Here is a 25,117-nt window from a genome sequence, read left to right on the forward strand (position 1 = left end):
ACAGTTCATGATTGTCATCCAAACCAACTGTCCTTTAGCATTTCCATTACAATTTGGGTCACTGTTTAATAGCCGTCTTCTTCCTATGCAACCTAAAATATAGTCCCTACTAACTCATTCTTGAGCTTGAATCACTTTTTCGAGCACCTTTCTCACAAACAGCATACGAGCATCACAGACATATTTGATAACATTATCTGTCTACACACTATCACTGACCCATTCAGTCCATGCTTTGGATAGTGATATAAGCCTATTCTCAGACTCCATTCATTGTCAGTGGTGAAAATCTGCCGTAGCATCCTTTAGCTATTACTGAGCAATCACTCGCGCCTCCACTTACAGGATATTCTGGAAAAGCCTCAGTGAGTGAGTGTCGAATTTTCTAGCACAAGAGGGAGGAACGTGGGTAGGGTCTAGAGTGCCCCAGTGTGGCCAAGGTGGACACTGCAGCCACTCGACAGGTAATATTAGAGGGGGTAAGTGGGCCTTAGAGAATCTTTAGTCAAACCTAAACAATCTTAGCAATATATTATGAATAAATGTATAACATTGATAGATACATCACATATCTTAAGTGAACTATATACGCATATTTTCGGTTATGACATACACCATCAATAAATTCAGCACTCAATGCAGATCAATACACTAAAAATATAGCCAAAAATCTGACATGGTCATTAAATTCTGCTGACTGCCTCATGCCGTTTGCACACTTTTGAGTTCACGAGATAGATGCTGCAATCAAGCATCTCACAGCCCGGCTCAACTGGGCAGTGGGGAAAACCACCAAATAAAAAAACAAAAGGGGGAGAAAGGAAGAGATGGAGAGCGATAGAGAGAAATAAAGAGTGAGAACAGAGATAGACTGGCGGAGGAGAGGAGTCAACGTCTGAGCGCATCTCATTCCCCGGAGGTGAGAGAGGTGAGAGAGGAATGCTTTCAGGGACTTCAGTCACGTCCCACACGCGCTCTCTTAAGGATGCATCAGGACAAACAGAAACTGGAGGCAGGACGTGCACCCGCTCAAGCGCACCAGTCCACCTTAACAAGCTGCCCATGCCATGCTGTAGGTGTATTCCCTTTAGATAGGTCTCTCAATCATTTATAAGACTCAAATCATTACTCATTCAGATCATTTAGGGCAAAGGCAATGCTTGTCACCTCCCTTACTATCATCCCTGGATGCTGCCTCGCTAGAAGAACAATCCACTGTGTCAGACGTGATTAGACTGCACAGGCGAAAGACGACACTGAACTGGGAGCCCAGATTGGTTTCATTGAGCCATCCACATGCATGACATTGCACACTGAAAGTTATGTCTATCCTTACCTATTATTGCAAGGGAAATATTAAGTCCTTTGTTCCTCCTCACATAGGTAAGGAAGGGCAAATGTGTGCTTTGAAAAACTATGGTATAAAAATAGGAAAATACAAATAAGCTATCATCACATACAGTATCAAAGATTACAACTGTCAACTGGTGAGGGAAGGGAGGAAAAAAAAGACCCGTGCCTTGGCATCCAGAGCGCCCGCTGAAAGTTTCTATTCTTGCCATTCTAAATGTGTAACTACCTCTAAATATAGCAGCTCTGAAATATTCAGCATCCCCTGATCCTCACACCGACATCGAGTGAGGGGCTGGTTAGCTGCAGCTATGCTCGAACAAGACTGGAGAGACTTCCAAGAAATGTGTGTAAATGCGTGGCCAGAGAGAAAAGTAACCACTTCATATGCAGACACACACACACACACACACACACACACACACACACACACACACACACACACACACACACACACACACACACACACACACACACACACACACACACACACACACACACACACACACACACACACACACACACACACACACACACACACACACACACACAAAGGGCCTGGAAACAGTTCACAAGCTTTTTCGCCTAGCCTGTGCTGCAGAAAAACTAAAGCACAATCTGCCACTGTCTTTGATGTAGTGCTTCGACCGATGAATCCAGCACAGAGTTCACCTCTGGAAGTTGAATGCCACTGTGCAATGGTGGACAAGTGTAAGAGAGAGCGAGAGATGATACTTGGGAAGGTGCAGGGCTGTTGGATGTTCGGGGGGAAAGAGAGAGAGACAAAGGAAGAGTTAGGTGGTAAAGGAGCTTCCTAGTTGCCATCATCAATCCTTAGCAGGTCAGCAGGCGGTGGCAGAGATCATCCCACAGACCATCCTTCTGCTCACTGTCAGGGGCGTGTGGAACAAGGGCCAAGAGTGTAACAAGCGAGGGAGGGGGCAGGGTCCTTTTTTTGCTCTCCAGCAAAACGACTGCCCTCTTTGCAAAAGACATGCCAGATGCCCAGGGACCTTATTAGTGTATCCTTCAACCAGTCGGCCACAGAGCAATGACCGTGTCAAAGACAGAAAGCAGAGGACAGGGACACTCCCCTGTAAAGCTGCAAAATTAACTTCTAAAGACTCGTAATAAGACTTCACATCGTATCGTTCAAACCGAGGAGGGGGGGTGGGGGGTGGGGTGGGTGGATGTTGCCAAAAAGAAAACATTGTGAAAGTAACATGGTTTTGGGATGTGAATTAAAACCCGTTTCCCTGCTGAGTTCATGTCTGATTCACCAGATGAGTCAGAAAACAGAAAAATTTAAATGAAGGAAGCAGCCTCAGTACTTTTATTTGACATCCTACAGTGACGACAGCTTGTTCCGATAACAGAAAGGTGTCAGAATGATAAGTCTTCAAAGAATAAATGGTGTTTTTTTCTGAAAGGTTAGGACCAAGTACACCATGTAGTCTATCAATATAATACTCTGCCCTACTTAGTAATGTAAATGAGTTGTAGTAAATCAGTCTACATTTATGATAGACAATATCTCGCTTTAAAAATCTCCCAAAAAAAAGAATTTGGAACACAATCAGTAAAGCCTCAGAACTTATCACTTAGGTTAGAAAAACTGAGTCACGAGAGGAAGGGGGCAAAAATCCTGAGCAACTCGCTTGTTCTTTTTTAAATTCCCAGCTCGAACTAATATGTTACCATGGTAACGAACATTGTAACAGGCAGCTTTAGGGAGACATTGTGACCTTAAAGGAAGGTATGTAAACACCACTTTATATTCTCCGGCTGGCCCTGCCCGAAAGAAGGCCTGGGAAAAATGTCTGCATGTGCAGGAGATTTGAAATAAATATCCAGGCCCCCATTGTGGAGCTCCAACAAAGAGGAGTATCTTAGTAACACCACGCGGGTTTGCTCGGCGAGACGTTTTCTCTTTCCCCCTACACCTCCCCTCCTCTCCCTCCACAATAAACACACTTCTCATCATTGGCGGGTTAGGGCTTAGGATGAGATTGATGAGGAGTTTCTTTAACTACCAGATGAAACCTGTTGCCCCTTTGCTGGGTCAGTCAGGGGGTCAGACTCGTTCCAACTCGTTTCAGGATCAAACACATTTCAATACTGTGGGTAAGACCAAAAGACTATTCACTGCAAAGCATACTTTACACAATTTATATTTCTTGACGTAGGTTTTTGCTATGTCTAAAGTTACAATAATTGACTGTGACACTGAATACATATTTTTTAGCTCAACATAATAAACATCTGAGCATTAGTGCTAAGAAAATAGGATTAGACAACACTGAAATAGACCAGGAAGTTGTCATTGTCAAAACTTTTTCTTTTTTAATACCTTGATCTAATTGTTTGTGAGTAAATATAGCTTCAACACATCATACCCGCATGTATAATTATCAAGCCAACTTAAGTCCCTTGATATAAATAGAAGGCTGAACAAAGGCTGGTGCTGATGTCTTCTCAGTCTTTTTCAGACCATGCTGATCAACTCAATGAGGATGACAGGCATGGCTCTCATTATTATAATGCCATCTACTGGTGGTGTGAAGACACAAATGCTTTATAAAGCCTCAAAAGAGGAGAACTGTGTCTTTCCCAACAGCTAAACAATACATACTATTTCATTTAGAATACTATTTTGTATGCAACATGCACAAATACACCAGTCAATGTTTGTAAAACATCATCAGAACCAAAAGACCTGAACTACATAATGAGCTTCAGTGGCCTCAGCGATGCAGCTCTTCTGCAAAGATTTGAGAAGCAGTAAAGTGGGAGACATTTTACAGCAGCAAATAAAGCTAGATCATAACATCTGACATCAAGACCCTAAGTCGCTCCGATTCATCCACAATTTGGACAATTTGTTAAACTATTAATCACTCAGGTGACAGAGCCTCTGACGAGCTGAACAGTTAACATAAAAAAACCATCCACATTTCCATCTTTATTCTGGTGGCGTCTTTTAGTACATCGTCAAAAGTAAACACAGCCACATGAAAAGGCTGACTTACAACGTTAGTAGTGAAATTCATCATTCACTTCATTTCCGCAGTCAAAAGGACCTCGCAGTGCCACAACATTAGCACAGGAGGTTAAAATGCCACATAAAACCTTATGTCAACGTGGTCTAATGCTGTTTTGGGGCAAAGGGATAATATCACATTATAAAAACTTGGATCTGTGTTTTACATTCCTCTTGCTGTCGGCCACATGATTGACTCTGCAAGCAGCTCAGTTTTGGTTTTTTTTTTTTTTTTGAAAAGGTGAAAACAGGAGTGTCACCTCCACCCCTTCCATAGCACACACACTATATATAACTGGAAGTGCAACTCAACATTGAACAGTGCTTCCTCTAAGCAAATTTATGGAAGATCAGTAGCAAGAAACAGTCTAGCTGAAATAAAAAAAGAACAAAAAGGACAAACGTGAAAGAGGCCCTAATCCTGCTTCTTACACATCAGGACCTGCCCTCTACTGAAGAAATCCAACAGAAACAAATTAGTGGGCTAAGGAAGAAAATAACTGGCTATACACTACAGTACAGACTAATTTTTATGTGCTTTTGCCAGGAGGGACATAAACCAGAGAGGTTTCAAACTGTGACACAGGATAGAGGTGTATTAAAAGTAAATCTTTCCCCCTCCATTTTGCGAGGCTCTATTGTGCTGTCATGTTGCTGCGACTTTATGGACTTTTTGGAACACGAGCCCCCAGCCTCTTTTTTTTTGCGGGTAATCAATTAAACAAGGAAGTTCGCTGAGCCTTACAACTCGATTATTAGCCTGTCCTTTTGAAGTTTTATTTTAGGGGGCTGGGGACGGGGTGACAAGGAATCAGGCTTTAAATCAGTGAGGCCGATGAAGCAGTGTTGAAGCGTTTGCAGCCTATGGCCTTATTGGAAGGGTTTGTCAGGATGTGGCGCTGGGCGAAGTCCAGATTCACGGTTAATGAACTTTCTGCGGTGGCAGTTACAGTCAGTGGCGTGAGTCAGGGAGAGGGCATGGACAAGGCACCTGCTGCTGCTTTGGCTGTTAACAGCGAGCCCCTTGCATGAATAGCAAAGCATACAAATACATCAACACAAGAGACAGAAAATAAACAGGGTTCTATATTTTCCAGTTCAAAGTTTCAGATTTGTTCCAGCCTTGATTTTAAAGCATTTCAGATTGTCTTGTTTTCACCTCTGACTCACGGTTCATAAATCACTTCAGTATCACTTTTGGTAATTATTCTCAGGATTTTTAAAGAATGTTCCAGACTTTGAAAGCCCAGCAAAATGTCAAACTAATTTCCCATTTCCTTTTTTCTTGATGATCATTGGTAACCTTGCGTTACACACAAAGAAAATACGGTAAACAAAAATAAAAAATAATACATAGAAATTCTATAACAAACATTTAAGGCAATGTACCTTTTTAGATCCTGCAAATCCCTCAGACTCCAAGAAGAAGTAGGCAAAGGGCATCAGGACAAAGAGGCAAAGATTGGAGAACAGTGACACCAGGTTCCACAGACCTGCAGAAACGAAACATATTAGAGTGTACACATACAGTTGTATACAAACATTATATATTATAAATCAATAGTCAGTCCTATTTTTATTTTTTTCATGCTCGATGAGGTTCTTAAAACAGGTTTCCCCAGAATTTTGAGCGCTTTCCCTTGAATATTATTATGTAGTAGTTGTGAGGTGAAGTGCCAACACAGGCTTTATCTGGCGTGTGTCTTTGTGTCATGTCTATGTTGTGGACTCTTATGCCCCCTGGTGGCTGTTGCAGCACCCAACAGCCTTCCCTTTTTTTGGCAGAGTTGGTGTTTAACGCCGACTCCCTTGTGTGTCTGCATGACTGACTGTGATATAAAGAGGTCAATTGATCCGATATGTGGAGATACGGTAGATGAAACAGAAAAAGACTTTTAGATCTCACATGGTTTGGTTATTAAATCAAGGAAAATAAATGGGCTTAACTTCATCTATTAGAAGCTGCCACTGGTGATTACACATTTATACTCATTGAACATTAACACAAACATATTGTCAAATGTTATTCCTTAAACACAATTACAACATTTTCAACAATCAAAGTAAAAAATGTGTCAGCATTTATAAAAAGTCAAAATTCCTCAGTATTTGGTATGTGCATCTGTAATCAGAGCTTGCACTGGTGGTATCAAAATGAAGACACCGTATTATTCATATCATAAACAGTAGTCACAACAACAAAGAGAGGACGATAATAATAGAAAACTCAATAGGTGTTGAGAGATGGGACGCTTTCAAACAACATCACAGTCAAGCAGATTCAAAAAGAGTTTGTTCACAACAGTCTATTAATATAGTCTTTTAGTCTATTTAGTGTTTTAAATAGTAAAAACAAAAGTTTGAAACGGCAACAACGCCTGTATTTTTTTGTAGTAACTCCATTCTAATATGTTTTAAGTAGTGTTATAGAACAAACAGAAACTGGTTTCAATTATTACTGACTTGAGTGTAGTTGTCGTGGTTGTTAAAGACAAAAAACAGTTTATGTATTAGGGGCACACGTTACATTTTTGAATAAATTATATGGTGTGACAACACAACAAAAGAAAAACTTTGTAAAACCTTACCAAAAAAAAATGTTTGGATAAGAATTCCTATCTATTTCAATTTCAGTCAAGCATTTACCCAGAATTTAAAAACAAAGAATAAAAGTGTTTTGAATTACAACTCAACAATAATGACATTTTATTTATAGTGAATTGAAGAGTTTTGGACCACTGTAATCACTTTACATAGCTGTCTAATTCAGATGAATCTCTGCCCCAAGTCAGAGTTAAATTACCTACAAAAACACAACCCTTTCTTAAACCAACATGTATGTGGGTACTAGTCCATTGCAATGTGCACAGCATGTTAAGCACATGTATTGATTCTGACCATGTAAATAGTTAATTAGGATTATAATCAATGTTATTCCAATATATTTATTTTCGTTGAAGAGCAGAAATCAAAAGACTTTTAATCAAAAGAAGTTTAATCAAAAGACAAAGGAGCAAGAAAGGGAGAGAAAACTGGTTAGTTCAACAAAATAAAAAGACAAATGAAATGTGAGCTCCACTGACCGTGAATGAGGGAGCCATTGAGCCACTGAATGTAATAGTTTTTGGGGAAGGAGAGGAGGATCTCGTTACTAATGATTGAGAAAGGCAGTAGGAAGACGGCACCACCTGACACTGCCAGGGTGAAGGTGCACAAGTACAATCTGCAAATGGAATCAAACAGACAGACAGACAGACAGACACAAGTGTTAGGACTAGTCGAGATACAGACTAAGAATCACAAGGTAATGACATTTTTTTTCTTTTTCATATCAGATTATGTTACATTACTTGGTTACTGGATGATTCATTTTGGAAGACAAAAGTGTCACATGGTTTACACTGTGACAAAATGAATAAGCAAAAGCAAGTGAGGAATGAACTTAATCAGTGACAGAGACCACTCAAATCAATCTATACTTTCAATCATCTTTCTACCCCTCAGTTTAATCCACCCCTGCCCTAGTTCTAACTAAGACAAAAGGACTGGCTATGTTTCTGCAGCCTGCAATTTCTAGAGATTCAGAGGCAGTGGCTCTCCAGATTGGGCCCATGGGAGTAACCATCTGCTCAGTGGTCCTCAGTAGGGCGGTACAAAGTCCCCACTTTACCATATCACTAAAAGAGCTCATTAACTGGAATGCTTTCAATTATTTAGCTGGACCCTTAGGTACCATTTTGCTTAGCTGGACCTAAGCATGCAGGATGGTGTGGATACAACAGGCACCCTTGAGTGTGATGACGAGTGCTGCAACTCTAAACTGAGAGATATGTGACACTTGCCACCACAGTTCTAGCTAATGACACAGTGTGAAGACATTCAGGGCCTTATCTTGCACACAGCGTAATTGACTTTGTACACAGACGCATGTTTCATTCCTATTTTGCACCCAATGCACAGCGGAATTTTCCCTCCACAGACTCACGTCGGTAAATTAAGGAATGAACTTGTGCTCCCGGGGGAGGTTCAGCAAAAAGAGGAGGCGTGTTCCAGCGCAAACGTTCCCTAGTGCTATTTTGCAGTTTCAGAAAACAATTCCGCCACTGATCAGGAAAAATCTGGTCTAAAGTCAGTGGCGCGTTATTCAGATGCTATTTTAAGGCCGCATGCTTGGCTGTAATGTAGAGTGTGCGCACCGCGCATACACTTTGCTTCTCTCATCTCACGGACCAGGCAGTTCCCATTTTTGCAAACCATACATAAACAAACACATACACAAATATGACCTTGTTTTACACAACATTTCCATGAATCATGGATGTGTTGATGACATAAATGAGGAAATATTAGAGGACTTGCCCCAGCAGCAGCACAGGAGAGGAGAGACAGAAGAGCTGCATCGTCTATAGTGAGGTAATCTCGGTCTAATGTTAGACTACATTGCAAAAATATCACCATGCATTCATAATCTCGTGATTCAGTGAGAGTAAGCCCAAAACATCAGAAAGTATGTTTTTGTGACATTTCTTTATTTACATTTTGTCAAAAAGAAAAATCAATAGCAAACGTCGGTCTCCTCGGCTGTGAACCGCTCCTGGCGTGCGCCCGTGGATGTATTAAATCCGCCATTATAATAGCAATCCGCCATGGAACAAGCGCGCCTGCTTTTAAAGGGAATGTGAGATAACGCTCCGATTGGTTTATTGCACGTTACGCCCAAACCACACCTATGAGCAATGTAGCTACTTCAGACCAACCCATTTTAGATTTGCGTTGGGCGCAAGAGTCATCCATCCCGCCGGTATAATAGCAACAGCGCCCGAGATCCGCCCACAAAGCTACTTGCGTTTGGCGTTTGATACTTGCGTTTCAGTTCGTTAAAATAGGGCCCTCGTAGTGTTAGTGGTAGTCAGTAAATGAATGCAATGTTTTTTTCAATGTATGCAATAAGTTATTAGTAAAATATTTTTTTTCATTATTGAAAATGTTCTAGATAGAAAACTTCCTAAAGCCCAAGGTAACATCTTTTATGTCCAACCAACAATCAAAACCCCAAACATATTCGCCTCACTGTTAGATAAAACATTAAAATTAATTTCCAATTAACTCAATGATTTCCACAATTTCTAAAATACATTGTTCTAAAGAAAGAAAGAAAAGAATGAACTGAAATCAGCTTTACTCACGATATTCTATTGACAACCGCATCTTCATCCTCATGGTCATCTATAAAGGAAACCAAAACCACTTCAGTCACAAAGTGGTTAGAGTGTGACATTTTCATACATCACATCGTACTTTAAAAAGTACTTGCCATGCCAAGACTGTGGCATGGCTATATTTCCTATTTGGGGCATACTGATGTATCTGTTGTAGCAGATTTATTTTACAATTCCTTTGCATTGTATGTGAAAAGATTAGGCTACCAAAACACCAGGTTTAAGGAGAAGAGCAACCTAGATTGCTACTGTACAAAACTCCAGAAGGGATTTCTGGTGCATTGTGGTCTACTTTCAAAATGAGACAAGGGAAGCCTAGGTGACCTGGACATACTAAATATGTCCTGGGAAAATGGGATATGGGTTTAAATGTCTGCCCGGGCCTTCTTGTTTTCTCCTTCATAACTGGGTCACCTTGTCAGTCTTTTCTGCCTGGTGTAGATAAAATGCTGTGTCAGTCAATACAGAAGAACAAAACATATCCTCCTGTAAAGATCCCTTGAGTCTTCATTGTTTGAATATAATGCAATATTACTGATATAACCTGCCTTGTCACAGTTGTTACAGTGACAAATTGTATTCATTTTTCCACAGCCTTTAAAGCTACTTGGGGTGGATACAGTTCACACGGATACAGAGCTGACTGTAGCAGATTACTCTACAAGCATGGGTGTGGTGTCTCACGCATACACCTAAAGCCTTCTTGGCCGTGACTTCCTTTTAGTCAAAACACAATGAAGGGTTCTGTCTGTGAGCAAACACACCATAACCAGACTGACTAACTTCCACAATGATTGCTTTGAAAATAGGTCCACCATGGACGCATTTCTGCCGTGTAAGTGTTACAGATGCTTTAAGACGATGAAATCGTGCTGATTTCTGTTCACACAGAGTGGGAAGATTCACTTACCACTCTTCCTCTTGTATCTGGTTATAATGCAGTAGGACACAATGTAGAGGACTGCAAACAGGAGAAAGCAAATCTGAAACGACAACATAAGAATCTTAGCCAAGGATTTAGTAGGACTGTAGATGGATCAGCACTGACAATCATTAGTAAACAGTTACCTACAGTACACCCAGCAGATTTCAAACTTACCTGTTCCTGTTTCTCTTACAGTATACTATGTTCCATAAAACAAAGAGTACGGCATTGTTGTGCTTTACTGAAAATTTTAGAAACCTGATAATACAATACTATGTATAAAATGTAGTTTGGTTATATATTAAAGGCTGCAAGATTTCAGTGTAGCCCACACTGAGTTATACAATACTGATCTACAGGGTTACGTACAGACCCGGCACGATGTGATGATTTGATGCGATAACCTGATGAGAAATACAGTCGGGGACCTGGATCAAATTCCTCCCATGTTCTAATAATACTTGATCACTTAGTATTTGTGCAGGATGTAAATGCACATTTGCTGTCTAAAAATAACTGTACATATGCTTAGGCCTGTTAAAGTGTGCTAAATAAGGAAAATAAAACAATGCCTGCCCCATTATTACACAAATAATTCCGTACTAAATGTATAGCTCAACATGACTAATTTATTTGATTAGAAAGAACAACAATGTATCATTGTTTTAGCTGACAATAGTAATTAGGCCACCAACGCTACATGCAAACTGCTCCAGAAATTACCATTGCATGGAATTTATTAAGTAACCGCAGCCTCATAACAAGCTGGATGGTCTTACAGAAGGATCACATTCCACATTCCCCCCTTCTACTATGACAGTGACCAGGACGTAACTAATGTTAGAAACTCCCACTTCAGCACTTTGCACCCTGTCAACATTACACAACTCATCACAGCCCAGCTGGGATTATGAGATGACTCAGCCAGACACCAGGCAGACCGTGCACCTTTCAGACAAACTCACTATAAAAAGAAATGCCAAACATCCTCAGTCAATCTGGGAGGTATATACTGTTAAATGACAGCTGTAGCAAAAACTGTTTTTCTTACCACCTGAAGTCCCCCTTTCAAATGAAAGACAGCTGATATATATATGCAAGCTACAAAACTGTGATGACAGGGGCTCAAGTATAACCATGTCCACGAAAGGGGAAAACCCAGAATAGCACAGAATCAGGTGCACAAAGCTGATAAACTGTCACAGACTCAATACAACAGTTTGGGAAGAGATAACAAAAAGTAACAAGCAGACCAGTCAACACCACTAGCGAAGTTATCACTCTGTTTTCCCCAAACAAATACAGAATGACACTTTAAGCAAGGGAAAAGAAGCAGGTAACAAATCCGCCTTCCTGCAAGCAGTTTACAAGTGTCCCTGAACAACTTCGGAACAGTATTTCACACCTTTATGATTTATGAACTCAAGCTGGAGGTAAGGGACAGTAATTACTTCTTTTCTGAGAGAGGATCCTGCAAGTAGATGAAATGATCAGTATGTTTTCATGCACTGTAGTAATGTTACTAGACCGTAGGACTGGGTATTGTTCATTGTTCAATAATAAAGAAATTACAACATTACGATTACACATTACGGCACAAATCTTTTTAATTTATTTTTCAGCTCCTACTATGTGAGGCCTGTCTCTGTGCGTAACGTGGAGTTTTTCCTGCGTGTCTCTACGACGTGTAATGTTAGAAAGCCAATCACCAGCATTAATAGATCTTGGTAAACATGCTGCATGCTTATTGGCTCACTGTTGCTGATGAGATTTGCTCCTTAGGTATTGAAATTTGGTACTGAATGACGAGGCATTTTTTCAATACTCCACACTAAGGAGGCAATTTGGTCTGTGCCTAAAAAGTATTGAATTCGGTACCCAGCCCTACTAGACAGCATGTCATCATGAAACATGGGTTGATGCAGTTTAAGGCATTATATGAAACCTGATTACCAGACATAGATTTCTGCTGAAAAACCCCAAATACCAGGCCATGTACGCCACTGGGTTTATACAAAAGGTTTATCAAGTGTTTGCATTAGCATGGACGTAACCGTGGAAAGAAAGAGTAACACGATCAGTCAGTTGGAAGTACACATTATATTGTCTCCTAATGGTTATAATACTTTATACCAGAAAAGTGGTTATTTAAGGACAATTAAATATTTACAATTATGTTCATCTCATTATGCATCTCTGTTTACAAAAGCATGTGAACGCCTGATAATGTTGTTACATCCTTGTTTGGATGTAGTCGTGGGAATATAAAATTACTGACCAAACCACAAACTAGTCATACATTATCCTGTGTTAATCTGATTCTCACCGTAACATGGTATTCTGTGCATTCTTCAATAATTCTTTACAGTAGGACCCCATTACAGAACAAACCGTTTCCTATACTTCAGGTCTAATAAGAGCATACCATCTTGTCACGGAGTCATGTTTCCCAACTTGAAACTTACCCCAGAGTAACCTTGGCTGCAAAAAGAGCATGTGCAGCAATAAATAAAATTTTGCCCCCGCAGAAATCAACCCATAAGCCGACTGACCATAGACATTAAGGTTAAATGATACAGTACCATTAAAGCATCATGCAAAGGCATCTTACTTTAAGAATGTTGATATGGGATACTGAGAGTCAGGTGTAGGGATGCTTAGGACAAAATGTGCAAGCTAAAGCTGAGGTGTTGAGCTTGTCTGCTCATTAGAGACATTTGATATTTTCTATATTCCAAAAGTGTCTGTCAGGAATAATCAAGAAACCTACTCCAGTCAAAGTGTCCCCTCTTGAACTTTATCACTTACGTTGTTTTTTATCTATGAAAGTATGGCTAGACATCAAGACACTCTAAAAAACTATGTAGTTCATGGCAAAGGAAGATCATCAACTATTTTCAAGGCACTGACAATAGTTTATTAGTTAACTACGGTCACATGCAGGTGCAGGGGGCCACCCCACAGGGACTTTAAAGTTGTAGAGGGGAGACATTTGTCAGACAAGAACATAACTATTTACATATAATATTACACTACAAAAGAACTCCGTCTCCTGTCCCAAGCTGTACAAATAATATCTACCACTAAAAAGATTCTCTTCCTAAAATACAAATTCAAGTTCAAGGCCAAATTAAAATTAGTTAATTAAGACATTTTACAAAAAAATGTGTAGACCTTAAATCACCATGGGATAACATGAAAACTTTGTATTCACTAAATCACATAACAAGCAAAGCCTTTTGAATCTACATGTTTCCAATTAGAATGGCATTATACCTGAATATAACGGTTCACAAACAGATCTTTAACTCTTTTTTTAAACAGTTGTTGTTTTTCATAAGACAATAAGATCTTAAATTAAGCCAGTGCACCATACATCAATCTTTTCTTACACGTGAAACTTTTTGCGCTGAGAACCACGCATACTACACTGTATAATGTTTAGAAAATTGGAATATAAATAAGGCATACAAAAATGAAGATTTAATCTCTCTAACGTTAGTTCAGGGACACTGAATTAACGTTAGTGAGATGTCCCAGTCCTCACTTACTGCATTAGTAAAGACTGGGACTGTGGGACATTTTGTCCATGTCCCACATAAAGATCTTCCTAGTGAACCGTAGGCATATTTATTACAAGTCTGTCCTAATATCATTTTTGGGTGAACCATAACATGAACTGTTGTTATCAAGCTTAATATTCTGCCGTGTCAAAGTGACAGGTGAAGCTAACGTTAGCTACCGTTAACGTCACTGTGCAGTAGAGGACGTTGTTAGCCTGCTAGCCTTGACTAGCCGCTCCGCACGTTAACGTTACTTACGATGTATTCTCGAACTTGGCTGTGGAAATTCTGCTCTCTGATAGTAACATCGTCTTCTTCCATTCTTCATATTGCAAATACTAAAAAAAGGCTACAGGTCACTACATGCTAGCTCGTACAACTGGCACCAACAGCAACAACTCCAGTGTCTTCCTCCCTCTGAAATATAACTGCCCTGACTGGTAGTCGAAGAGTGCTGCATTCACGTGTTCTTCGGATGGTCCCATTTCGCATATTGGAAAGTCGTTCTTCCGACTTCGGTGTGTTTTTTTCGGATCGTTTAAACAATAGCTGTTTCCAGTGTTTATTTCCAGTTCCAAGCGTTATATTAGTGATGTTAGTGTTTGTCCCAGAATTATTGGAGCACCATAGCCTACATTCCCAAAAACCACTAAAATATGCTCTAATGCTTTACCTAACTAATTTAACTCAGAAGGTCTTCTAATGAATTATTCTGAATTTGTGTCTTTTTTAAAACATCCCTGTTCTCCAAAAGAGTTTGCTATTGTAGCAAATGAATGCCATTCCTAAAGTTGTGATAATGTTATTTAAGGGTAACACTGGACCACTTGTCCTACCTGTCTGTTGTCTTTAAATGCCACCATAATAATAATAATAATAATTATGTTTTTATATATATATATATATAGAAAATATATAGAAAATATTACTGGGGAAGATTTGTCTCAGATGTCTGTGGAAAAACGTTTGGACCTTATCTTCAAGACACTTGATCACAAACCAACCTGTTTTAAACTTCTCCATCTGTGCTTATCCAGTAAAACATAAGTTGCAAAGACTAAGAAATGAAATTATATATATAGTACTGTATATATATAGTACTGTTTTTGGAAAGACTTTTCCCAATATATCAGTTGTAACATTTCTGTCCAGTTTTAATTACTGTACAAGGATGTGGTGTTTAGTTTTTATGATTTCTACATTTTAGAACAGCATTATATCATTTTTTTTATTATCTTAGCAAAATGTCATATTCACTAAAGTAAATTCTGTAACAGAACACCTTTACTTAAAGTTTTTGTGAATGAAATGCATCAATAGCCTACATGAAGACTATCTAGCACTCTACAAACCCCAAAGCTATGCTATGTACATTTTTAATTGCCTGAACTGCTGAATCTTTTTTTTTTTATCTTTTTTTTTAATATAATTTATTCATCACTTAACTCCTGCTATATATGTCTGTTATTATGTGTCATTGAAATGTATTTGCAATAAAGAATACGAAAAGTAAATGTAGGAAAATGTTTGCCTACTTTCCGAGTTGTTGTTCCGACTTGAAGGCCTTGAGGGGGTATTTACTTGAATTTTCCAGAATTTTCCCAGTCTGGAACTAATATTTCCGAATATTCCGATACGACCTGAATGCAGCACAGTTTCATCAAAGGATAACCGCTCCGTGTTTAAAAACGCCCCAAAATAAAGTACGTCATCTCCAGGCGCCAGTTCTTTGCGTGCCCTGGAAGGAAATGGCAATGGGAAATGGTCACATCGTGGGTCATATAAACAAATTGTCCTCATGGAGATACATGTGCAGTCTAAAGTATTAATTTGTTTAAAATAGGCAACGGTTTTCATCCTGTGCTTTTCCGGTACGTCTGTAAGCTGTTTTAAACCCTCTGTTGTTCATAACGTTAGCGTGTTAGCTAACGTTAAACTGAGCGGTTGTAAGTTAGCTACCTACATTTTGAAAGAAAGGTGACGTTAGCAGGTTAACGTTAACGTCAATATCTGGAGTTTAATTTGTAGAGATGAAGGGCAAATGGAAGCAGAACAGCAAAAAGAAGAAGGGAAATGTTGTGTTACAGAAGTACATGGTGGCAGTGGATGAGTTTATTAAAAGCAAAAGTGGCCCTGAAGAAGAGGAAAATGACCATGGCTTGAGATTTGTAAAAAAGAAAAGCAGAAAGGAGCTGCGCAAAGAAAAGCGAAAAATGAAAAAAGCCAAAATGAAAAGTTATTATGAGGGTAAGAAGCCCATCAGTTTACCAGTGGATGACGGCGAAAACTCAGCAATACCAGCTGATGAACAGCAGCAGCAACAACAGGAGGAGAAGAAGAAGAAGAAGAAAACAAAGAAAGAAGTGTCAAAAGCACAGTCTAGTAGTGCTCCTACAGATAAATCAGACAGCTCTAAAACACCATCATCTTCCAAGAAAGGCAAGAAGATTAATAAGCTTCAAGAATCAAGAAAAAAGGCACTTCTGGAGGCAAATGAAGACGAGGACAGAGAAATAAAGAAATTAGAGCGCTACCTGGGATTAAACAAGAGAAAAAACAAGAAAAGTCTGCCTCAATCCTTTGTGGCTGATGGACTTGATTACATCCTAGGTATGCTTGACTCTGGCTCATCGGCTGTGGGGATGTATGATGATGATGATGACATGGACATGGCTAAGGATAACTTTAAAAAACTTGATGAGAATGACTCTCAGCTGTCAGATGAGGAACCTGGAGATGAGATGGCGAGTGAGGGCAGTGATGAATATATGGACTCATGTGACGATGAAAATGGAGTGGACGAGGAGGCCAGTGTTGTTGATGATGATGATGAAGTGGTTGAGGAGGAGGAGGAAATGGAGGCTGAGCTGGATGAGAGTGATGCAGCTGACTCAGACGATGAAAATGAAGAAGAAATAGTGGAAGAAGCAGACACTTCGGCATCAGGCTCAAAGTCAGAAACTGTGAGTTTAGAATTTTTTGTTTATTATTGTCATAGCATTGACACATTGTATGCTGCAAAATGGATCTAATAGTAAGATACATCTTCCAATGTCCAGGTCATCTCTGCAGCAGGCAAATATGTCCCGCCTCAATTGCGAGGCGACGGAGATGATAAACGCAAAGCTGAGCTCGAAAAACTGAAGAGGAATGTGAAAGGTCTGGTGAACAGGTAACCGTCTTACCACAGAACAGCAGTAGCACAATCCCCCTCCTACTAATCAAACATTGTATTCATACACAATAAAACACACCATTGCTCAATTTAACACACTCAGGGGGTTTTGTTGCTTCACCCTGATGACTCATGTTACCTAATATTTCCAAACATTAGATAGATATTGCTGTGTAAATGATGTTGCTAAGTCAGTTTGCCAGCTCATACATTTCTCTAATTGTAACACTTTTACACTATGTTTTAGCCTTTACAATTGTAGCATTTTTTTACAGCTGAAGTTACATAGCTTTGCTTTAACAATTCTGTACAATTTTGTTAAAAAAAAAATTAAGTCAAAATTAAAAAAATTCTTCCCCTTTCTTTCCATGAAGTGAAAGACGCTTATGCATCACGCACTTTGGGACATATACTGTATGAACCACTAAGAGTTTTTTTTCTAGGTTTTAGGGTGCCCTGTCAGGTCTTTCTGAAAACCTGATTATTAACCAGAATATTTTCATCATCAAGTTTTTAGTTTGTTTGATTTTCTATTAACTATTGGTGACATCTTTAAAATTAGTTTGTTGTCTGACGGACAGTCCAAATCATTTTACAATAATATAAGATGGATAAAAGAAGCAGGTCCTCACATTTGAGAAGAGCAGAATTTAGCCTTTAAATATGAATGGATTGTACAAAAGAAAAATATAGGCTGTATGAAATCTTGCTGGCCAATGTTGGAGTCACAATAACGCCCGACTTCTGAGCTGGGTCTTTTGTTGGCTCTGTATACCAGTGTAATTCTTTTTAAAAGTGATAATTCATCCATTTTCTAACTTCTTCAGGCTGAGTGAGCCCAACATGGCATCCATCAGTGGTCAGCTGGAGGAGCTGTACATGAGCTGCAGCAGGAAGGACATGAATGATACCCTAACGGAGGTGCTACTAGCGGCCTGCGTCACCCCGTCCCTGATGCCTGACAGACTACTGATGGAGCACGTCCTGCTTGTCAGCGTCCTCCATTACGCCGTTGGGTTAGAGGTAAACACGGCCCACTTTACTTCTTTCTCGGATAAATCTTAATTAAGGAGGTTTTACTTTCTGGAGGCATTTCCATTTGGAGACCTTCAGTTCACTGTCTCATCCACTGATTGGAGTGACAGCAGGAGTCGGGTAGCTTTTGGTTATACCAGCCTGTGTGGGAGAAATGGTAACCACTGACCTGAGAACTGACATGAACTCTTAGATTATTCATTAGAGGCTTTTTTGCTGCTTTTGCACATCTCCACTGTCAGCTAATGTGTTTTTAATGAATTGGAAAGTGATATGTAACACCTTGGTTTCCTTTGCTTAAAGTGTAATAGGATTATCTCTCAGTTATATTAACTCTCCATCCTGTAAATGACATTAAACCGGATCATCAGTAAAATTAGCCGCAGTCAACAGTTGGCTTTCAACACAGTTTGAGGGATCTTTAAGATTATTTAAGAAACATTTTGCACCATTTAATCATTTTGACTTATTATGGTAGTTTTCTATCACCCACCATTTCTATCACTTATGATTATGTTTTATACTTTATTGCTGAAATGTGGGGATTCAGCAACAGTCCTAGAACATAGATTCAACATTGACTTTTGAAGTCCTGTGTGTTATGAAGTTTTACAGTGCAATCATTATTTATATTTTAAGGTGTTTGGACTTGAAACCGTGGGGCTTGTCTACTTGAAATCGTGGGGCTTGTCTACTGGGGCTTTGTGTGATGCTGTTATATTGAGCCATTATTTATCATATGTCATCGTCCATAGATATTAACATACATAATCCAGTTATAACATGAATGAAGATTTGAATATTTCAATTTGATAATTTTCCAGGTGGGAGCCAATTTTCTGGAGACAGTCGTGCGAAGGTTTGACGAGGTGTACCACAACTCGTCTGAAAGCAAGGAATGCGACAACTTGGTCGCCATTGTCAGTCACCTCTATAACTTCCAGGTGGTGCATTCTGTCCTCATCTTCGACATCCTAAAACTTTTGGTCGGAGCTTTTACAGAGAAGGACATTGAACTAGTTTTGTTAGTGCTGAGGAATGTCGGTTTCGCCCTGAGGAAGGACGACGCTCTTGCTCTCAAGGAGCTTATCTCTGAAGGCCAACGTAAGGCCAGTCTCATGGGCTCGAAGCTTCAGGATCAGACAAGGGTAGGGCAAACAGAATTACTCATTTACTAGGCATTCTTAATAACATATGTCTAGCTACAGCATTGCATAATTGATTTTCCAATTAGGTATCAATTTTGGAAGCTTATCTAACATTACTTTATATGCACACGTGTTCTCAGGTGCGTTTCATGCTGGAAACCATGCTGGCTTTGAAGAACAATGATATGCGGAAGATCCCAGGCTACGATCCTGAGCCTATGGAGAAACTGAGGAAGTTGCAGAGGACTCTGGTGGGTGACTTTTACAACATGACCATATTTTGTTTGAAATAACCCCATTTTCCTACATTTGTGAAAATAAATATCGATTTTTAATGTGTAGCTTATAAGCACTGGTATTATTCATTACTGAACATGATAATTGTATTTTTTCAACGTTATTTTCATAGAAGCTTCCACTTGTACCACCAGGTGGCCCCAGAGTTCCACCTTTACAGACCCAAATTCCATAGTGCAGCTGATGCTTTCAGCATGACCATCAGTATAGCTGTTTTAACAGTTGTCTATTTCAGGATTGCTAATTTGGTGTCCTTTTAATATTTTGCAAATAGTGTTTGCCTCCTAAGTGCAGTTATGGCTAATTCTGTGTAAATGTGGTACTCAGATCCAGCGGCGTGCAGGAGGCAGTGACATGAAACTGAGGGTCTCCCTGAACAATCTCCTGGCAGCAGAGCAAGTGGGCCGCTGGTGGATCGTCGGCTCCTCGTGGAGCGGAGCGCCCATGATCGGCGAACAAGGAAACACAACCTCAAAACAGACCACTGCTGAAGGACAGGTAGAGTACTGGAACCACAGACGATACATGTGTACAGTAGGCATCCCAGTCAGTCCTTCCAGAAAAATGCGTTGAGTTTTTTTGTGATTGTTGTGGGCAAAAATCCTTGATTATGCGGCACGTTTTCTTAAAAAATGCGATGGAATATGTGGGATATTTATGCAATTTTATGCGATGAAGTTGCGGGAACTCGCAAAAATTGCGGGAACTTGCAAAAAAATGCGGTTTGATGAAAAAGTGATTCCCCAACACCCTGCTTTTTTAAACTTAATTTCCAAAAATAGTTTATGGATATTCAGTCATTGCAATAAGTAAACAAATAAGATACAAATAATATAATATTAAAGTAAAAATAAAAGTAATAGTCTCAACAGAGGGAAATAAAAGATACAAAAGAGACAGACTTTCAAAAATCGTTAATAATATAGACAGCAGGAGCACTTACACAAAGAAATTTGAGTAGACATCAGATATTAAGATAGCTTTCTTATTGGATACCAACTTAAGAGACTCAAAGTACATCAAATTCAACTTCCAACACCCGCTTTTTTGATGATGTTCACGTTGCGTAATTACGTCACTTCATAACGTTCCCATGGCAACAGGGGCAAATGGCTGCTCTTGTGTGAAGTAAACGCAAAAATTTTTCAACTTTCTGCTAAGATATATGTGACTTTTTTGCAACGAAAATGCAGGGATTATGAAATCATGCAAGCACCGCATATTTTGCGCGGAAATCTGCAATTTATGCGGCGAAAGTGCGGCATATTTGAAAAAATGCGGCCCCTGCATGAATATGCGGACTTTGGCTGATTATGCATTGAATTATGCGATCGCATAATCGCGTTTTTCTGGAGGGACTGCCCAGTACAGATCTGCATGGGAGCTAGGCATCTTTTAATGTAAATGGTTTTAGCATTCCCATGGTAGGGAAGCAGATATTCAACTGATCATGTACCATTTTGTCTGTGTTGCAGTATTGTATTCAGTAAATTCAATTTGTGTAACTAATTTATAATCTTCACAAAAAAAAATTATTTAAAAAAAACATTTATTTTTATTATTTGACTTAAAAGTCTTTATTTTTGGCAATTAACATCAGTTATCCATCATAACCACCACTTGCATCAAAATGTTGCCAAATTTCATTTCTTGTAATTGAAGTTCTGTACTGTTGGTTGTGTTTAGACAACATTTAACATTTGAAAAGCTTGTACTGTCTTTTGTTTACAGAAAACCCCTTTTGTATTTATTAGTATTAAATATTAAATCTTGTCAGTATTATTCAGTGATGTCAGCACTTTGATGAGTGCATTTGGCCTTAGCAGCATTTCTCAGTTTTTTTTTTCTTTTTTCAGTTTAGTGCCAAAGTCTTAGAGCTGGCTAGGAAACAGCGGATGAACACTGAGGTCAGAAGAAACATCTTCTGTGTGATAATGACCAGTGAAGATTACCTGGATGCCTTTGAGAAACTGCTCAGGTCTGTTATCACTCACCTCTACAGTGCGTCTATGTTAAGTAGGTTGACCACAGATAAAAAGAAAGAAATATGACTTGCTTATTTAAGCCTGGTTTCATTTCAAAGTAGCCCAGCTGTAAGGTATTTTAAAGCCTTTTGTTTGCTCTGTGTGAAGGATGGGCCTAAAGGACAAGCAGGAGAGAGAGATTGTTCATGTTCTGATGGACTGCTGTCTGCAGGAGAAAACCTTCAATGCCTATTACGCTGTACTGGGAGAAAAATTCTGCTCCCAGGATCGCCGCTTCCAGGTACTCTAGCTGGTAAAACCCACACCTTGACAACTGAGAACAGAAAATAAAACTACTCTCACTTACACAGAACCTTACAGACAAACAGACCCTATTTTAGATCTCCAAGACCACATCAAACGACAACATCCTCAAATAAACTACCACCACAACTACAATCAGATTAGTACATGCCATTAACAGGCTTTCTCCTAGAGAATTATTTGATACGTAAATACATGAAATTGTTATCTCAGGGGCAATAAACGTGTCTGACGTCGCCTAAACTCCAAAAATGGACAAAGAGGTGGAGCGTGCATGGAGCTGAGGCGGGCCGAATAAAGCCTACAGTCTATGCTCACCTCCTATGATGGCAGCCCACCTGTCTTTTAAATCGGCACGCCCTTAAGCATAACTTCAAGCCTTAATATAATTTAAATGGGTGAGTAATAAAAAGCTTAGTCTTTACAGAAGACGTTTCATTTACGGGATTGTTCTGGTGCCGTCGGCGGTTCCGCTGGATGTCCGTCACCATTATAAGCAGATATAAAGAGTTGCATTGATAATTGAATTACCTGCTGGATGTGTGTGACCACCCAGTCTCTAAACTGTATGTGACCCATGTGTGGTCTGCACTTCACCTCTGCAGTGTGGGAGCCTCTCACACCTCTCACCTCTGATATTATTTGACTCAAACTGTGACTACAAACAATGGGGGTGCTACCACACTTCCTGTTTTGCAGCCATGTAGGCCGCAGGTCCATATCAGAGACTGATGACCATTGTCTTCATCAAAGAGCTCGAACCAGAGCTGGTGGGAATGTTTGCTTTTCACATGAAAACTGGATCTGGATTAGATGATTACCTCTGCAGAGAAGCCAGTGTCTGTTGTTTATAGTTTCCACCACTGTTTTTGGGAATCACCTGTGTATCTTTCAGTTCAGTTATACAATCTTTCAATTTGATGTCCTGTATTCTCCAAGATGACTTTCCAGTTCAGCCTATGGGACAAGTTCAGGGAGCTGTCCAACCTTCCCAGCAGCACTTTTAACAACCTGGTTCAGCTGGTTACCCACTTCCTTCAGAAGAAGTGCCTCTCACTCTCCATACTCAAAGTGAGTGACGTGCCCTGTGCAGGTTGAAGCTTTTACTATATTACATTTATATATTTGCTGTTAATTTGTTTTAATCTTAAAACACGTCCATGACAGTCACCTCTGTGTTTTTCTGTGTAGGTAATAGAGTTCGGGGAGCTAGATAAGCCCACCGTGCGATTCTTGCGTCAGGTGCTCACCAAACTGCTAAAAGACATGGAGCCTGAGGACCTAGCCAGCATATTTGGAAGGTGAGCTTCATTTTGCATACACTTAGTTCTTAGAGGTTTGGAGATTTAAACTTGTAAATTAATGCAAAACAAGACGCACTGAAAAACAAAACTTTAAGTCTAATAAGTCAGCCATGCTAGCAACTCTGCAAGGCTGCACAGCAGTAATTTGAGCTTAATGCTAACATCAGCATGACGATGCTTACATAATGATGTTTCGCAAGAATGAGTTCATCATTTTAGTTTAGTGTGTTAGCATGCTAATATTTGGTAATTAGCACTCAACACTGCTAAAAATACAGCTGAGACTGATTGCAATTTCATTAGTTTTGCAGGTATTTGGTTATAAACGGACAGTGTTTGACCTCATGGTGCCCCTTGATGAAAGCAGATGAATAGTCACTAGGTTTCATCCTCTGGGGACCATGAATGTCCAAATCTTCATGGAAATCCATCCAATAGTTGTGGAGATATGTCAGTCTGGATCAAAATGGTGGAGAGACCACAATTGCCATCTATGGATCCAAGCTGCTTGCATGGCTAAAAAGTCTATTTTACCTGTTCTGCAATGTTGACCTCCATTAGCCCACATCTTGTAAAACCACTCCTCTCTACTGCTTCGCACCATGTGAACATCTAACATCAATGTCCCTCATTGTTTCCCATCCACCAGGATTTCAGGAATTCCCAAGCTAGGAATGCTGCGGGAGGGCTTGAAGCTTTTCATCAGCCACTTCCTGCTGAAGAATGCCCAGTCACAGGGACCAGCTGAGCAAGCAGTAATGCTGTCAGAACGCGCCCAGGTCGCCACCAAAGCCATGGAGGCCAAAGAGGCCAAGCTCAAACTGTAAAACACATATACACACAACCACACACACCAGAAACTCAACAGACGTACATAACACAACTATGGAACAGTAAAAGGCTTGTTAGTAGAAATTGTCTCCTTACACAAAAAACTCAAACCTAGTTTAGTTTAAAGAAGAATAAATATAAAAATATGTTTTTAATATTAAATGAATGTTTTTGCTTTGGGGAGTCGTTTACATAATTGTTACCATGAAGATTTTTAAATCTGGAAGATACTGATGCCTTAGAGACACACCAGTATTATTTATTGGTTTAGCTTTTTATTCTACTATTAATAACTAGATTTTGCTTCATGACAATTTGACTAGCAATACATTGGATATTTTATATATTTCAATTCCTAAATACATTGTCCATAACGGTGCTTGTACAGTATATTTGGAGTGTAACAATTTGTTCAACATCTGTCATAAAAGCCTCAATAAATCACAGACGTTTTGCCAAAATCTTTGACTCCTTTTGTGGAGAGAAAGAAGCAATTTTCTCTTAAAACCACTCTCATTTCTTCTTCTTCTATGCCATACATTTTTTTTTTTTTTTTTGAGGCCGCCCTCATGGAGGCAGTGTACAGCAAGAGTTAATATTGTTGGGTTCATACACCTGGAACCATTCTTCTGGGATTTACTGAGTCTATTTACACTTGCACAAAATAAAGCACATTATAATAAAGTCTTTCTCAGCCTTAAACGCAACTGATTAGTGAATATTTGTATGTTGTTATCCTTTTCTGTTGATATTTCCACTTGGCTTGCTGTGAGTGTGACATTAACAAGAGCAGTGAGAGTAGAGAGCGACGGTGGTGTCGTCCATTCTGTGTTTACACACCCTGATGAAATGACCCAGGGGCTTCGAGTCTAGCTTATTCTGTTTGCTCGCTGACATCAGTTACTGCCCGCGTGGTTAGCATAGCAGAGTCATTCTGTTACA

The 25,117-nt window shown here is 39.6% G+C and overlaps 2 protein-coding genes across 2 annotated transcripts in view; one reads left to right on the forward strand and one right to left on the reverse strand.

The window, feature by feature from the left end:
• The window catches only part of lmbr1 (limb development membrane protein 1), a 34,738-nt gene extending 20,189 nt beyond the window's left edge, over window positions 1-14,549 (reverse strand). The window contains exons 1-5 of the mRNA XM_039790302.1: window positions 14,356-14,549; window positions 10,520-10,592; window positions 9,577-9,616; window positions 7,474-7,613; window positions 5,780-5,883 (exon numbers count right to left, since the gene is read on the reverse strand). Of these exons, the coding sequence (XP_039646236.1) occupies window positions 5,780-5,883; window positions 7,474-7,613; window positions 9,577-9,616; window positions 10,520-10,592; window positions 14,356-14,418 (420 nt within the window). The 5' untranslated portion in view covers window positions 14,419-14,549. The remainder of the gene's footprint in view (window positions 1-5,779; window positions 5,884-7,473; window positions 7,614-9,576; window positions 9,617-10,519; window positions 10,593-14,355) is intronic.
• Window positions 14,550-16,127: 1,578 nt separating this feature from the next.
• On the forward strand, window positions 16,128-24,636 carry nom1 (nucleolar protein with MIF4G domain 1). The gene is made up of 11 exons (XM_039790636.1): window positions 16,128-17,060; window positions 17,157-17,269; window positions 18,100-18,295; window positions 19,132-19,455; window positions 19,596-19,706; window positions 20,080-20,250; window positions 21,609-21,730; window positions 21,885-22,017; window positions 22,980-23,111; window positions 23,232-23,341; window positions 23,994-24,636. Exons 1-11 carry the CDS (start codon window positions 16,128-16,130, stop codon window positions 24,169-24,171), a joined length of 2,523 nt encoding a protein of 840 aa, XP_039646570.1. The 3' UTR covers window positions 24,172-24,636.
• The last annotated feature ends 481 nt before the right edge of the window (window positions 24,637-25,117 follow it).

Source organism: Perca fluviatilis, chromosome 22 (genome assembly GCF_010015445.1).
Source record: "Perca fluviatilis chromosome 22, GENO_Pfluv_1.0, whole genome shotgun sequence".
NCBI classification, from domain to species: Eukaryota; Metazoa; Chordata; class Actinopteri; order Perciformes; family Percidae; genus Perca; species Perca fluviatilis.

Excerpts from the sequence above, each read along its gene's own strand:
- nom1 (XM_039790636.1), top strand. The coding sequence starts at position 16,128 with ATGAAGGGCAAATGGAAGCAGAACAGCAAAAAGAAGAAGGGAAATGTT. Across the intron at positions 19,707-20,079 it reads GGAAGTTGCAGAGGACTCTG|ATCCAGCGGCGTGCAGGAGG; the intron begins GTGGGTGACTTT and ends TGTGGTACTCAG. Across the intron at positions 20,251-21,608 it reads AGACCACTGCTGAAGGACAG|TTTAGTGCCAAAGTCTTAGA; the intron begins GTAGAGTACTGG and ends TTCTTTTTTCAG.